The 17,323-nt window shown below is 46.9% G+C and overlaps 1 protein-coding gene and 1 long non-coding RNA gene across 2 annotated transcripts in view; one reads left to right on the forward strand and one right to left on the reverse strand.

The window, feature by feature from the left end:
* LOC132420374 (uncharacterized) overlaps positions 1–17,323 on the reverse strand; it is a 43,452-nt gene that overhangs the window by 26,027 nt on the left and 102 nt on the right. Inside the window, exon 2 of the long non-coding RNA XR_009518364.1 lies at positions 13,445–13,635. This is a non-coding gene — a long non-coding RNA (uncharacterized lncRNA). The remainder of the gene's footprint in view (positions 1–13,444; positions 13,636–17,323) is intronic.
* CMA1 (chymase 1) lies at positions 1,194–5,162 on the forward strand. Its single transcript, XM_060004748.1, is given in 6 exon segments — positions 1,194–2,449; positions 3,062–3,212; positions 3,951–4,086; positions 4,299–4,488; positions 4,491–4,552; positions 5,019–5,162. Coding segments are annotated over 6 exon segments (741 nt in total). The 5' UTR covers positions 1,194–2,391.

Below are 17,323 nucleotides of genomic sequence, written 5' to 3' on the forward strand. Positions count from 1 at the left end.
GGCTGCCCAACATGAATGTGCACTATTTTTTCACACCTAATCCTCCTAAAAACAAAAATTCTCCCATTGAACATAATTTTCACTACCTTTGGTACAAAGGAAAATGAGGCTTAACTCTCCCTAGAGCTGAAATGACCCAGTCTCTTAAGTTACCACTTTCAACTCCAAGTTCAGGATCTCTAGGTGATAGCCATTCCACCTCTAACTTAGTCACACTCCCAAACTGATATCCCTAAACCATAGACTAAATGTAAAGTTCACCACCAACAACATACCACATATAAAATAGCAGAAGGACGACAGAGGAGAGAGAAAAAGGAAATCTGTTAAAGTATGCAAAAACAACCAGGACAGAGCAGGAAGAAGATACGGGCGAATAGTGCAGACTTCATTTCTGAAGCTCTATCTTTTCCATTCCCTTGCCCTCAGCCAGTGCAGGTGAAACAAAACTTGAGTATAGGTGGACCTGAACCTTAATGATGCTATGAAGCTATCTGACTAGCCCTGGACTACCTACCTCTCAATTTCTAATTGCATGAGTGAAAAACAGGAATCCTTCATTTGTTTACACCTCCACTTTTTGGTCTATGGGGTGCATGGCCACGGAACAGAACTTTTCCACATCCAGATTCTCCTCTGTTCCGCTGATGCCAGAGTAATACTGACAGCTTCAGCAAATAAGAATACAGGACCCACAATTAAAGTTGAATATTAGAGAGACAACAGTTTATTTTATTATAAGTATGTCCCATTCAATACTGGGACATACGTGTACTGAAAAATGATTTCTTGTTCATCTGAAATATAAATTCAACTGGCACTCTTTTTTATCTGGCAACTCTAGAGAGTGAAAGAATTGGTGCAGAGGCTCCTCAGACATTGGGAATATGTGTAAATGTTGTACTCTAGAGATGGTCAGAGCTGAGGGCAACAGAGCACCCAGCCAGTACATACTAAGGAATGGATCACCTCAGCCACAAGCCCAAGATGAGACCAAGGGCATGACAGAATGATTTGGGGAAAGTATTCATCCCCTGTGCTTCACCATCTCTGAACTAAATAGCCTATAAATTTCCAAGAGAAATGACACTCCACCAAGTTATCCCACTCTTCCCTGGACTCGCTGCTTCTCGAAGTCTGGGGAAAACAACAGAAGTGCTTGAAACCCAGTTATGAGAGCTACGAGTTGTGTGATATGGATCACGTTAATGTGTCTGACTCTCAATTCTACATTTGTAAAGTGACAGTAATGGTAATTCCCAAGGTTGTGGTGGGGAAAAAAAGAGTCAAACCTCAGATACTGACATCTGTGTATATTCTATTTCAATCAAACAAGCTTGATTCCTAATGTGAGAGGAGGAAACCCCAGCACCCCAGGAGCAAACCATCCTTCTATATCTACATTCCCATTAGCAGGACTCTATTTCTCTATTTGTCTTTGGTGGTAGAACAGAAAGGGCCCTTCATTTGAAATGAGGAAAGTCTGATTCTGAACCGTAAGCCTTGATAGACAGATTCATAAAATTGAGATAATACTACCTACTTCACAGGGTTGTTATGAAAATATTAATATATCTAAGATTATGACAATGAATGATATGCATACTCTCTCAAGAAATGCTAATTCCAATCCCCTTTGCTCTTGTGATAAGGTATGTAAAGTCCAGTCGTAGGGTTTGACCACTTCCCGCATCTAATCTTCTTGTATCATTCTCTTCTTCCAGTGAAGTTTTGATTTGGAGGAAGAGAGAGATCCACATCAATATTTTTTCAAATGGCAGGTAATCATCCTTTAAGCGGGGTGCAGCTTCTGTTTTACTATGGAGTGGAATAAAATGGAATGGAATGGAGTGGGAACTAATGGAGAGCATTGCACATAAGGATAAATACTGTTTCCTGAAACTCTTGATTCATTCACACGTGTGTAAGTTTATGTTCATGTACTCACACATAAATATAGTATACGCATTGGGTCGTTCTGCAAAATGTATTTCCTGCTGTGGGTCATGGCCATAAAAGCGCACGTGCTTTCTGAATGCGCAGTGTAAAGCCTTTCCCCCACCCATGTCTCTGATGGGGCTTTAATGAGCTTCCCTACCTGGGAAAGACATGATCCTTCCATCTCCCACCACAGATGAGGCACCAGGCTCGAGAGCTCATCCCTGAAGCCACGACTCAGGAGTTCAGGACTCAACCTTGTCTCCAGCAAAACAGAGGGCATCTCTGGGGAAACTTCTGATTAGAAAGATAACCAGCTCAGAATGAGAGAAGAAAAGGTGACCATGCAGTTCCTGTGGGTACCAGCCCTGCCCTGCCTTCACTTGCTGGGAGTTATAAACCCAAGACTGGAAAATAGAAGAGGCACCTGTCCTGGACAGCCTCTCTGAGAAGATGCATCATCCTCCTCTCCCCTCGCTGCTCTTCCTCCTCTGCTCCAGAGCTGAAGCTGGTGAGTGTTGGGTCATTCCATCTGGAAGCTGCAGCATCAAGACTAAATAAGATTTTAGTCTGAAAGTAGCTGACTCTTAAACAGAACCCCAGATCTCTCCCCAAGAGCCCAGAGTGAATTTCCACTGGGGTTGTGGTCACCCATTCTCTGCAGCCTGTGGTAGTTCCCAGGAACGAGGAACCCCACTTTGATCGGGGGAAAGCCCAGAGCAGGCAGGATGAAGAGGGTGTCTTCTCTTTATATAACGTGTGACACTGCTTAAAGTCCTGTGTTGCCTTCGCCTTCTGGCCTTGTAATTTGGCCGATCTGTGAGCACTCATGGGATATGGAGACGGTTGAGACAGGAACCTGGAGAGCTTGTCCTGCACGGTGACAGAGGAGAGTCGAGCAGGTGCAGAATGGGAGTGGGGGAAATCCAAGGTGAAACACGACGGCATGGCATCTGAGGCCGAGCTGGCTGCTGTGCCTGGAGGAAGAAGAGCAGGTACCAGAGGCACCAGAGAGGGAGGGTGGGCAGATCACAGGAGGAGGATGCATTAGAAAGAAGCCTCTCCCAACTTTAACCCAGCTTGTGCATTTTCTGTGTTCAAGCCCTGGGGTTCTCTGTTCCAGGGGACATCATCGGGGGCACAGAGAGCAAGCCACACTCCCGCCCCTACATGGCCCACCTGGAACTTGTCACTCCCCAGGACATGCTGGTGGCTTCTGGTGATTTCCTGATGAGAAGGGACTTTGCCCTGACGGCTGCTCACTGTGCAGGAAGGTGAGACAACAGGGTCCTGTTTATCTCCGAATGGGAGGTAAACAGCCAGAGGGGCAACCAGGGACACCCCCTGGGGGGCCTGAGGGGGACCTCCTGGGTCTGGGTCTCTTTAAGGAGAGGCAAGACTTGGGCTTAAGGAAATCGGTCTCATAACTGAATAGCTCCCCTGACACTCAGTCACTGTGAGCTCAGCTCTCCTCAAAGGAAAGGAGACCCCATCCCAGCACCCCTCTTCCAAAAGTAGCTCCCTCTCCCCGACCCCAGCACATGAGATATGGACTCACTCTTCAGGGTCCCACCCAGTTCTCTGGGCCACTTCCTCTATGTCCTTTTCAGGAACACTGGCCTTCAGTTCCCAGGGACCTGAACCCATCCTTTCCATGGGAGACAGAGAACAGCGTCCACCTGAGACCAGCACTTCCCCCTTCCCTCTGACACCTCTGGCTCCAAAGGGCTGGCCCTGATTGGGAAATGCCAATCCTGTCCCCTGGGTCCTCCATGACCTGCTCAGTCCCCAGCAAGTCCCAAGGGTCTTGGAAATTGTCTCTGTTCCCTGGGAAAGTTCTTCCCTGAGTAAAACCTGAGCCCCTCCAATACCACAAGTGGCCCAGATAAAGGAGGCTGGGAAGAAACCATTGACCCTGGGAGAGACTCTGTCCCCTTTTCTCAGAATGGGCATATCTCAGGAGAAAATCACACTGTCACTGTTTTACCTTGTCCTTCTTCTCCCTCACAAAGGTCTATAATGGTCACCCTTGGAGCCCATAACATAAAAAAGAAAGAAGACACATGGCAGAAGCTTGAAGTCGTACAACAGTTCCCTCACCCAAAATACAATGACTCTATTGTTCGCCATGACATCATGTTACTGAAGGTGGAAATTCTTCTTCCCCTTCTCCACTTCCTGTTCTCCAGGGCTTCTCCTTCAGGTCCCATTGCCCTGACATTTCCCCAACCTGCCTCTACCCCTCAACTCTCCCCTTGGAAGTGGCTGTAATGTGAAGCAAGTCGCCCTATTCCTCCCTGATTGTCTCCAGTTGCCCTCAAGCCCATTTCTAGTTCTGACAGCCCTCGTTTCCTTCACAGCTGAAGGGGAAAGCCAACCTGACCCTGGCCGTGGGGACACTCCCCCTTCCACCCCAATTCAACTTCATCCCACCCGGGAGAATGGGCCGGGTGGCTGGCTGGGGAAGAACAAATGTTCAGGAGCCGGGCTCCAACACTCTGCAAGAGGTGAAGCTGAGACTCATGGAGCCCCAGGCCTGCAGACACTTCACTACTTCGACCACAATCTCCCGCTGTGCATGGGCAATCCCCAGAAGACAAAATCCGCACTTAAGGTGATCCTCAGACTAGGGTCTTCTCCACAATCACTGTTCAGGGTCCAGACATCTCCTGGAAGGAGATGGAGTCAGCAGAGTGTCAGCCAGTGACAAAGTTTGAGATCATAGGACTGAGGAGCTGGAACTGTCCCTGGGCTGATCATCCTCCCGCGGCCCCAGGCAGTCTCTGACTATCCCTCCCAGGCTGCTACACAGGGTCATGGGGTGCCAGGAAGGAAAGCAAGAAGCAGCATCAGACAGAGACATAGAACCTCATGAGGAACCAGGGTTCTCGCCGCTGATGCTATTGGGTTGGCCAAAAAGTTCATTCGGGATTTTCCATAGATGTTATGGAAAAATCTGAACAAACTTTTTGGCTAACCCAATAGGTCTGACCAACTCAGAGTTCGTCCATGGGGAGGAGTGGGTGGTTCCCTGGCTCACCTTTCCTCTCTCTCTCTCCCTTTCCCTCTCTGTCCCACAGGGAGACTCAGGGGGCCCTCTTCTCTGCGCTGGGGTGGCCCAGGGCATTGTCTCCTATGGACAGTGGGATGCAAAGCCCCCTGCCATCTTCACCCGGATCTCCCATTACTGGCCCTGGATCAATAAGGTCCTGAAAGAGAATTAACCTGGAACCTGGGCCAGCCTGAAGGGAAATCTGGAACTGGACCCAAGCAGGTTCTCTGTGCCACTCACTCTGGATCTGCCTCTGGTTCCTGCTCAAGTCCCACCACACCCCTAAGCCTCAGGAAGGCTCCTCCAGATCACAGAATTCCCAATAATTCCCAATAAATCCCCACTTCCAGAACTGAGTGTGTGTCTCCTCTCTCTGCTGCTGTCTCCTGCCAGCGTCAGGCATTCCGTAAGCCTTGAAAGGGGTGGGTGTGTGATGTGTGTGTGAGAGAGACAGAGACAGAGAGGAAACGGTGAAGAAAAATAGGGAAAGGGCTTCCCTGGTGGCGCAGTGGTTGAGAATCTGCCTGCCAATGCAGGGGACACGGGTTCGAGCCCTGGTCTGGGAAGATCCCACATGCCGCGGAGCAACTGGGCCTGTGAGCCACAACTACCGAGCTTGTGCGTCTGGAGCCTGTGCTCCGCAACAAGAGAGGCCACGACAGTGAGAGGCCCGCGCACTGTGATGAAGAGTGGCCCCCGCTCACCGCAACTAGAGAAAGCCCTCACACAGAAACGAAGACCCAACACAGCCAAAAGTAAATAAATAAATTAATTTTTAAAAAAATAAAGAAAAATAAGGAAAGAAAGAAAAGAAAGGGATTCCCTGGAGAGGCAGGACCCGTATTTCCAACATAAAGAAGAAACTACACCAGATCCTTCCTTGCCTTCAACGTCAACTCAACACCAACTCTGATTTATCTTTAGGGATATTCAGAATCACTAAGAACATTTTGAATTGTAGGATGTTTAGAGCACCCCTGACCTCTCCCCACTAGACGTCAGTAGCAACAGCCTCGTCTCAACCAACTTATGAATCAAAACCATCTCCAGGCTTTGCTATATGTCCCCTGGGGGTGTGGCTGGGGAGGGGTGAGGGAGCTGGGCAGGAATCACCCTCCGTTGGGAACCCCCAGGTTAGATGCATTTGGCAGCGCGCTGGGCCCTCCTCACAGTCCACCTCGATAAGAAAAGATCTACCATCTGTGGAGCTTTGATCTGAGACGCAGAGAAGACCATCTGTCACTCACTTCTGCAAAACAAATACATGGAACAGATAAGAGGAGGGACAGCATCACAAGTTCTGCATGAACGACAGCCACAAACGGCTGCTCCGTAACCAGCAGGAAGGTGAAGGCCTAGAGCCTGCTTGGCCTCCAACTCTTGCCAGTTGAGGGACTGGCCGGAGGAGAGAAAAAGGGCGGGACAGGGACAGACACAACCGGAGCCTGTGGCTGATACCACTCCTCGCTTCTGAGGGCATGGTGATTCCCTTCAATTAAGTGAACTCTTTCCAGAAATTCATCTTTAATAAAGAGATATACACAAAAGTTTATGAATAAAAATTTTAATCTCAGCATTTTCAGTAGTAGAAAAACTAGATTCCCAGCCGTGGAACAAAGTTTAAATAATAAATTCATATGATTGAATATTTTGAAATTATTAAAAATTTATTTCAAAACATTGAATCATGTAGGAAAATGCAATATAACAGAATGCTTTTTAAAAGCAACATAAACATCTCCCTGTAGTAGAATCTCAATTTTTGTAATTATATATTATATGTGTGCATAGAAAGAAAACTAGAAGAAATTAACATCAAAATAATTATGGTGGTTACTCTAGATGCTAGGATTAACAACTATCTTTATTTCCTTTATATGCTGGCTCCAAACCCCTGGTATTCTAACTATTGCTGACTCAGTACCACACATGGACCTACCTATGCATAAGCACATACACCCATTCATTCTTCCGCTGATCAAGGTTTGCTCTGTTGGGGGTAAATATCCTTGCACTTCCAGATCGCATCACTCAGCCCATATCCAGGATGTGGCTAAAGAAGCTAAGCCTTCATGGGATCCCTTGGGTCAGTGCACAGGCATGGTGGTCTCTCCTTGCCAATTAGTGCCTCGCATGGACGTTCTTTTGCCTTTAGCAAAGGTAGTGGTGGCTAGGGATTTATACCCATGGGAATGGTGTGAGCTGGGAAGTATAGCTGATTGAGCTGATCAGAGGTAGTGGATAAAATGGTCCTGACGAAGCCTTCCCTATGCCACCCAAATCCACTTGCACCTTCTTACAGTATCTGGACCTTGCCTGAGACCAAGATGCCCATCCTTCTTTCCTGAGAGGGAAGGTACAAGTTCAAACCTTCAGTTTAATAGCCAATCACAGTCTCCTAAAAAGACTTAAAGAGGGTTGGCAAATCAAGATACAGGGTCCTGTGCTGCAGCTGCTCCCGGGTCTTAATTGATATTTCTCATCTCACCCCTCTACCACCCATTCTAGATTTCCCTCCCCTTTGGCCAACACTTGAGTTGGCCTGGGTTATATGTCTGCTGGGGTTACCCAGACTTCTAACCCTGAGGGGGCTGAGTCTTTAGCTGCCTTATATTTGACAGGTTTGACTAGTTGCTGTTGCCCATTTGTAATGATCACTGAGCACTAAAGTACAAGGGGTGTCCCCAGCGAATCCCCTGGGTTCAAGTCATACTCTTCTCTTCACCCTTTGTACGGCAACAACCCTAACTTCTCACAGGCAGCGTGGTCACTTACTCCAGCCAGTATCGTACCTCCTTTCTTTGCCTGCTGGTCCACTGATATGAGGAGCCCAAAATGGCCAGGGGATAGTCACAACTTCCAGTTCACGGAGCCTTTACCACCTCCCTTGGTGAAAGCATTTTCTTCCTAAAAATTCGGACTCACAGCAACATGGCTTTTAACTTCACTCACTCCACGTAGCTCCAGTGAAAGCTGCAGTAACTAAAAGAGCCATGCTTTATGGAAGTGAGTGCCCTCTCTCATCCTCCTACTCCTTTTCTAACTTTTCATCCACCTTCTCCTTTCCTTCCATCTCTTCCACCATCCCCACACCTACCCAAACCAGGCCAGGTCACAGATAAGCCAATATCAATTCATCAGAAGTGTCCCTAAAGGTGATCCTCAGTCCCATGGCTTCTGGCAGTCTCTATCCCTTATACCCTCTCATCTACACCAAAATCATGTTTGTGACAAAAAAAACAGAGAGCTCTCCTGAGCCCAAGGTCTTAGGACAAAGTGGGAAGCATCATGGGCCTACAGGTCTCTGGAATCTCAGGTCTAATTAAGTCATCCACAGTAAATGAAAGGTATCAGGCCAATGAATGAGAGGCCAGTACAGGGTAGGATATCTCCAAGCCAGGAAAGGGATGCTTAGGCTTCAGCCAAACTTGGCCCTAGAGCCAACTCTGAGTGCACCTGAAATCCAGCCTGCCACTAACACCAGAGTGACCCCAAATTTCTAGAGAATTCTAGGCAGAATTTTTGAAATTAAGCCAAGCCTTTTCTTAACATTCTTTGCCACATACTTGATGCTTATCACCACCTACCGCTGGAACCAGGACTGGGAAACCAGCACAGAAGCCCTCCAGTCCCAGGATACCTGACAAGAGCCTACGGCGAATGCCGGGCCACAGTTCTGGGATCATCAAACAGACTTCACTCTAATTTATAGGAGACAGGAGGACAGGCCTTCCTGCCTGGCTCCTCCTTCTGAAGTGACTCTCCTGCCTCCATAGCCTCCCACACCTAGGCTGCCTACACTGAGGGACTGCCAACATCTCCCGCTTGCTCCTGCCTCACAGCTTGGGAGTCCTAACTCCAAATCTAGTTAGAAATGCAATACAATGTGAATTGAAGAAAGCAGAATCAAAAATGTATATTCACTTTGACTGCAACAGTGTGGAATACTGTACGTTTGGGGAGAAAACTGGACAGAATTCTTCAAAAATGGAGATAATTGTGTCGGAATTATAATTAAATAAATGGCTTATCCATTCTCTATAAAATTATTTCTATATTTTTACAAATGACCATAACATGAAAAATGCAGAGAAACAAAAGTGCTTTCTGAAACTGCTTAGATGCTCAGCGAATGATCTTATCCCTGTTACTCCCATACACAGCACAGTCCCCAGGGAGCAGGGAAACCACAGGACACAGTGCCATGCTGTCCAGGAAAGAAGATGGGGGAGGGCAGACTTCCTCAGGATTGTCCAGAGGCTGTGCTGGAAGGGACCACCTATGGGAGAACTTTAAGGATGCCCTGAAGGCAGTGTCTGGGTCTGCCCCGGGCCATGAGCCCAGAAAATAAGAAGCTCTTCTTGGACACAGAGTGTGAAAAAAGCTGTTGATGCCACACTGATCTCTTCAACCAGCTCACCCAGAAAAGACAAGATCAACCACCAGTGCAGATTTGATTCGGAGATGCAGAGAAAGTCATGGCTCCAGCTGTCGGATGCTGGGGTTTGATAAGAGGAAGGAAAACTTTACAACATCTGCAGGAGAATTAGCCCAAATATAAAAGGATTTTCCCATGCCATGGAAAAGAAGAGCCTAGGACCTGCCCAGCACAAACACTACACAATTACAGTCCAAAGCAGACAGCTTCCCTGGGTTCTACCAAAAAGGCAGGGACAGAAGTGAGGAGGCTAGGGATTTCCCTGACGGTCCAGTGGTTCAGCCTCCACGCTTCCACTGCAGGGGGCGTGGGTTCAATCCCTGGCCAGGGAACTAAGATCCCGCGTGCCGCGAGGTACAGCCAAAACATTAAATTAATTAAATTTTTAAAAAAGAAGTGAGGAGGCTAAACAGTGTACCTCCACCCAGAGCTGAGCCTTCACCTAAGGCAATGGGAGCTGTCTCCCTCCCTCTCTGCCTCCCATCATTCCCCTGGTTACTGTGGCGCCCTCGCCATCCAGCCTGATATAGAGAATTGGTGGATAAACCTAAGGAAATCTCCCAGATATTAGAGCAAAAAAAAGACTGACGAAAACTAGAGAAATAAAAAGAATATTGGAGCACCAGTCTAGGAAATTCAACACCTGAATAACAGAAGTTTGCGTCAGCATAAAATTAAAACATTTTCAAATAGTTTACTTCCCAGCCCCCTTTCTCAGCACTGGAGGATGTGCTCCACCAACACAAGAGAATAAACCAAGAAGTGAAGAGAGATCCCAGGATGACAGCCTTTGGTGTGGGGAAAAATCAAAAGTGCGGAATGGGGCTAGTATTTTCATAAACGTTCTTGCAGAATCACTTAACGATTTAACTATCTGCGTGCACATTTGATAATAATAAAGCACGCGAAAGGCAGGTGTCGAGTAGCTATTTACTGGGGAACAGAGCATTCCAAATGAAGAGGGCTGGGAAGGGGTACATGTCCAGCAGATGGCACCACTGAGCAGCAGGCAAGACAGCGTGGGAGACAACCGAAAGAGCTTGTATGTTGGGTGGATGGTGGTAGAAGACAGGCATTCCAGGCACTGCAAGGTTACCTGGTTCTCATTTTAGATCTGGTGGGAAGACATGTCTGTGCATCACCAGCACAGACGCGGGTAATGATTGCTGTAGGCGGTGCCGTCAGCAGCCAATGGCCTTTGCACAGAGCTGCAAACCAAGAGCGGCTGGAAGGCTACTTTATGCCTCCACAGAAGTCAACCTGGGCGGGGCGGGAGGTTGTCCCACCTTCTTCCAGGGAGGCCAGCACCACCTGGCTTGGAGAGCCAGATGTCCAAGCTCAGGGCAGAGGATGGGGAGGTGCAAGCAGGCAGGTTTTGTTTGACCTGGTCTCCTCTCCCTGCCAGGCTTCACCTCCTATGTCGTCCCAGGAGTCCCCGCCTTGCTCAACACTCAACTTACAGTGCTTTTCCTTTCCTCCTGCTATTTTCCTTTCCTCCCGCTTTTTTCCTTCTGCTGCTTGGCCTTTGTCTTCACAGAACCCAATTCAAGGTGAAAAATATGATTCGGACGCCAAACCAACCCATGAGTCTCAATAAGGGCACTTGGTCATTCACTCACAGCGGAATGTGTGATTGGCCTATCTGCCTGTAAGTATTGATATTATAATATCAAATTATAATATATTATTATGATAATTTATCATCATATCGAGCATCATCAATGTTGTTAGTCGTCATTACTGTGGTTGTTACTGTTATTATTACTGATTGTTGTCATGGTGATTGTTATAAAATATTGAATAAAGTTTCTCTATCTGTGACAAAAAAAAAAAATGTCAGCCCTAAGCCAAGGAAAAGCAGGCTCAGTGCCAGGCAGGGCTGGGCAGGCAGTCCTCAAGGTCCCCAGGTGCAGCCCTCAAGAGGCATTCCTCAAGGTCCCCAGAGTCCAGCCCAGGTCCCAAGGGAAGCACTGACACTCACCCCGCAAGCCCAAGTCTGTGTGATCTCAACAATGCCCAGCACTTGTGGGGAGGCACAGAGGAGAGAGGCAGTAGGGCACTAGTAGGGCAATGTCCCCTAGCCTGGCTGAGAGGGGAACAGACCCCTGATTTAGACAGGGCCTCTTCTCAAAAGCAGCTCAACCCTTCACATCCAGCCCAGCCTCCCGCTGGACTCAGAGCCCACTAGAAGTCCAGTCACTAGGCAGCCTCGGCTTCCTTCAGCCTGCCCTGGACTTGGGGCTAGGACTCCCCCAGCTGGCCACCTTTTGAGCAAAAATGTGCCTCTCTGCCATGGTCCTGCCCTCAATCCATAAACAAATTGTGCCGTGCACCTACAGTGTCCCAGGCACAGGGAGACAAGAGCAAATAAGACAGGTCCAGTGCCTGCCCTATCAGAGCTCACAGTCTATGAGGCTTTGCCTGATTTATGTAATAATCTCATTTTGGAAAATTACAAGATGTGAAGTGTCATTTGTATAGAATAATGCAAAGTTCACAAATATGATTTCGTTTAACCCCAAAATCAGAGTATGATTAGAGCTGGAACACTAAGACTTATCGCTGAAAAGCTGTATGGTTTCGTGGTTAAGCATGCCAGCTCTGGAACTGACTGCCTAGGTTCAAATCCCAGCTCCACCACTTAGTAGCTATGTACCGACCACAGGCAAAATAATGTCTTTATGCCTCGGTTTCTTCATGTCTGAAATACAGGTAATTATAGTTCCCAAATCATACAGTTGTTGTTAGCATTAAATGAACCAATATTCTGCTTAAAACACAGAAGAGCTCAATATAAGTTAGCTATCATTGCTATCAGCTAATCCAAATTCCTAATTGTGTAATTAGAACCCAGAAAGGTAAAAGGACTTCTACAGTCATACAAAGTTTCTGACCCTTAACCAAGGTTCTATTCTCTCTGGCACTGATCTTCTTAGGAACTAGAAAATTCACTCAAAGGAACTTAACTTTCCCACCCACCACTCTAACCAAATGCTTAAATCCTCCTACCTCATCCTCATCTGGTGATCACCAAGCAAGGTGGCTACTCCACTTTCTAACCATTCAGATAAGAAAGTTCTCGAACTAAAATCTGCTCTTTGCAAACATGGTACAAAAGGATACATGCACCCCAATGTTCATTGCAGTGCTGTTTACAATAGCCAAGACATGGAAGCAATGTCCATCGACAGAGGAATGGATAAAGAAGATGTGGTACTTATATACAATGGAATATTACTCAGCCATTAAAAAGAATGAAATAATGCCATCTGCAGCAACATGGATGGATCTAGAGATTATCATACTAAGTGAAGTAAGTCAGACGGAGAAAGACAAATATCATACGATACAGCTTATATGTGGAATCTAAAAAAAAAATGATACAAATGAAGCAAAAGGTGGGTAACAGAGCAGGGAGGAGGGTGGATCTGAAGAGGTGAGTGGAGAATAGGGCCTTTTTCCTGTCTGCACCCAATCCCTAAGAGAACCTTCCATTGAGTCCTTTGGCCTGTTCTGTCTCTCACATCTTTGGTTGACAGTCCTAAAGCCACACCCCTTCCAGGAATCACATCGCAAATAAATTACTCGCACTCAAGTCTTTGTTATCAGGGTCTGTTTCTGGGAAAACCCAAACTAAGATACCCCCCGAAATCAAGATTTATTAAATCTACTATAATTAGTACAATGTGATGTTGATGCAAAGACAATCAATTAGAGCAATTAAACAGAAGGAGTCCAGAAAAAGACACATTCATCCATGGACACGTGGTTTATGACAAAGGAGGAAATACAGGGCAGTGGGAAAGGACACTCATTTCAGTGCATATTGCTGCGTCAAGTGAATATCCATGGGGAAAAATGAAATTTGACCCCTATCTCACACACACACAAACATCAGTTCCAGGTGTCCCACACATTAAAAGTAAAATAATAAAACTTCTAGACAATATGACAGGAGTATCTTTATCACCTTGGGGTTTAGAAAGATTTCTTCAAGGCACACAAAAATCACTAACCTTGGGCTTCCCTGGTGGCGCAGTGGTTGAGACTCCGCCTGCCAATGCAGCGGACACGGGTTCGTGCCCCTGTCCGGGAAGATCCCACATGCTGCAGAGCAGCTGGACCCATAAGTCATGGCCGCTGAGCCTGCGCGTCTGGAGCCTGTGCTCCGCAACGGGAGAGGCCACAACACTGAGAGGCCCGTGTACTGAAAAAAAAAAAAAAAATCACTAACCTTAAAACAAGTTTCTCAACCTTGCACTATTGATATTTTGAACAGGATAAATTTTTGTTGTGGAGGAATGTCCCGTGCATTGTAGGATGTTTAAAAGCATCCCTGGCTTCTACCCACTGATGCCAGTAGCACCACCACCAGTGCCCCAGTTATGACGACGGAAAATGTTTCCAGAACATTGCCAAATGTTCCCTGGGGGAAATGTTGCCATGTTTGGTGAGGGGGGACAGACACACAGTTAGAATTGAATCTCAGATTCAACAACAACAACAAAAATAGTGTGTGTCCCAAAAATTTCCTGGGAAATAATTAAATTTTTTCATTGTTTATCTGATATTCAGATTTAACTAGAGGTCCTGTATTTTATCTGAAATTCACCCCCAGTTGAGAATTACTGTCTTAAAGGAAAAATGATTTGATAAATTGGATTACAAGAAGGACTTCTCATCAAAAGACATCTTTAAGAGAGTGAAAAGGCAAGCCACCCCGTGGAGGAAGATCCTTACAGCACATATGCCAACAAAGGGCTCACATGCAGAATTTATACATAATGCCTGTCGATCAATAAGAAAAAAAATAAGACAACCCTAAAGAAACACTGACAAGAGACTTGAACAGGAAATTCACAAAATAAGATATTCATCCAAATGGCCAATAAACATATGAAAGGTACCCAACCTTATTAGTAATCAGGAAAATACAAATTTAAACTACAATGCAACCGGGACTTCCCTGGTGGGACAGTGGTTAAGAATCCGCCTGCCAATGCAGGGGACACGGGTCCGAGCCCTGGTCCGGGAAGATCCCACATGCCGCGGAGCAACTAAGCTCCATGCGCCACAACTACTGAGCCCGCGCACCACAACTACTGAAGCCTGGGCGCCTAGAGCCCGTGCTCCACAACAAGAGAAGCCACCACAGTGAGAAGCCTGCGCACCGCAATGAAAAGTAGCCCCCGCTCATGGCAGCTAGAGAAAGCCTGCGCACAGCAATGAAGACCCAACGCAGCCAAAAATAAAATAAATAAAAATTAATTAATTTTTTTAAAAAGTCTATGGGTTCAAGTCCCAATCTAGGTTTTGGCCAGGTTCGAGTCCCAGCACGTGGGTTCAAGTCCCAAGTTCACTTCTATGTCCACAAACTCTGGGGTCTAAGGAGACTATGTTAAAAAGGGGGACCAGAGGGGTTCTAGGCTCCTTTATCTGTTGGATCTCCATGTTAGGATCTTGGCTGATTGGTTGATTGGTTGGTTGGTCCTATCATACTTTAATTAGAAACTATGTGAAATGATGATGTGAATAGCATTTAGCAAATTACATGCCAGAGCCTGAAAGAAGTTGTAAAGATCTGCCCAAGCAAAATGAAGCAGGGGGCATTCACACAGAGCTGGCATAGGGGAAGGTGCAGAGTTGCCAGCAAACCCCTCATCCTGCCCTGCCCCAGCCCACGCTGAGAGGAAGATCCCTCCCTGGGTCCTGGCTTCCTGTCCCGCCCCACAGTGATGGCCTGACCACCCAGAGGGACTGTGCTCAACTCCTTTTGCTGTTTCAGGAAGCAGCTGTGGAGGAAACTGTCCCATTTCAATGAAAGAAGTCCTTGTGATTGCTATAGACTCAGGAGGAACCCTTGTCTTCCTGAAGGGCACCAGCTGCACTTGGCCCTACACCCAGATGTGCAGACAGAAATTTCTCAGGTCTTGTTGCCTGGCTCGGATTTGAACGTTTTAACTGCCAAAGTGTCAGATGGGGGCTTCCCTGCTGGCGCAGTGGTTGAGAAGTCCGCCTGCCGATGAGGGGACACGGGTTTGTGCCCCGGTCCAGGAAGATCCCACATGCCGCGGAGCGGCTGGGCCCGTGAGCCATGGCCGCTAAGCCTGCATGTCCGGAGCCTGTGCTCCGCAACCGGAGAGGCCACGACAGCGAGAGGCCCGCGAACCGCAAAAAAAAAAAAAAACCCCAAAGTGTAAGATGGACTTTGAGATCTGCGAACTTAACTAGATTAGTTGTCAAAGGAGAGGCTGAGGAGGAGGGAGAAGCTGACCCACCCATCTCCAAAACCCCAGAGCAAAAAGACTCTAAGGCATTACAAACCTGCTCTCCATCAGCCTCCCAGGGGAGGAGGAGTGGTTGCTGGGATCAGAGCGCTGTCCCTATGTATGTCCCCTCTTACAAGGGGCACAAAGCTCTGGAAGGGATTCCCACCTCACTTCCATGAGGATACCGATGGACCTCCACCCTCCTGAATCTGTGGTCTAAAGGCATCTGATTTAGCAGACTCTCCTCCCCCTCTCCCCACAACTCCCCACCCCCGCACTGTCCCAGGTACTGTCTCCTGTCAACCAGGCCTCTGGGTTACAAAGACTGACTGACAAAGCACAAGATAGCCTCAGTCCCAAAGCACACTTTGTTTTTGGTCTCTGGAGAGTTCTTTTATTTTCTAGCTAACTCGACAATGCATTTAAGTGAAGATGTGTTCAATTCTATCCAGCATATCCATTTGTAACGGGAGTGTTTCAGGATACATATGCCACAAAGTATTCCTCCCACATATTTCTTTATATATATATGTTTTTAAATATTTATTTATTTGGCTGCGCTGGGTCTTAGTTGCGGCATGTGGGATCTTCGTTGCTGTGTGCAGTATCTTCGTTGAGGCATGCGGGATCTTTAGTAGCAGCATGCAGATTCTTTATTTGCGGCATGCTAACTCTTAGTTGCAGCATGCATGTGGGATCTAGTTCCCTAACCAGGGATCAAACCCAGGCCCCCTGCACTGGGAGCACAGAGTCTTAACCACTGGACCACCAGGGAATTTTCCCCACGTATTTTTAAAAGACCATTCCACTTGCAGTGTGTGGAACAGTTTGGAGAGAGAAAAACATGCTGAAGCGGAAATCTATTAAAGAGACTACTGCAGAAAATAGACCAAAGAGGATAATAACTTGAAGAACAGTCATGGTGGCAGAGATAGAAATACATGGATCTGGGAGATATTTAGTAAGTAAAATCAAAAGTGTTTTAGATATCCAAGAAGATATATCCAGTGGGAAGTTTTTATAGGATTCAGGAGCTCTGAGGCTCTCCTATAGTTCATAGGCGATTCGGGAAGTCTTCTTTGAAAAAACTGGTAACCGAATTCACCGAGGTAGATTCTTGGGAGAAAGTGCACAATAGGAAGAAAGGAAGATCCGTAGGACCCAGCTTTGAGGAATATCAACATTGTAAGACCTTAGAGGAGGTGGAGCAAGCAACACAGACTGAATAAAGTTGGGTGAAAGACCCAGAAGAGAGTGTGGCTTTCCTTGAGGCCGAGAAAAGAGCATTTCCAAAGGGAGGGAGGAGTCAGCAAGTGTCCAGTGATACAGAGGTCAAGAAAAACGACTGAAAACTAGGCGTTAGGTTTGGTGACACGTGGGAAATTAGTGATATTGGCGAGAGGCGCAATGAATGATAAAGGCAAAGCCAGATGGATGTGAAGTAGAAGTAGAAAATGGACACCACTCTTTTAAGAAGTTTGGCTATGAAGGTGAAGAGAAAGATAGGACATTAGCGGAGGAAGAGGGCTGGAGAAGGGTTATTTTAAGTCGAGGGGAACTTGAGAACGTTTAAATGCCGACAGGAAGGAGCCGGAACATGGAGAAGAAAAGGTGAAATAATAGGCC

The sequence above is a fragment of the Delphinus delphis genome, chromosome 2 (assembly GCF_949987515.2).
Source record: "Delphinus delphis chromosome 2, mDelDel1.2, whole genome shotgun sequence".
NCBI classification, from domain to species: domain Eukaryota; kingdom Metazoa; phylum Chordata; class Mammalia; order Artiodactyla; family Delphinidae; genus Delphinus; species Delphinus delphis.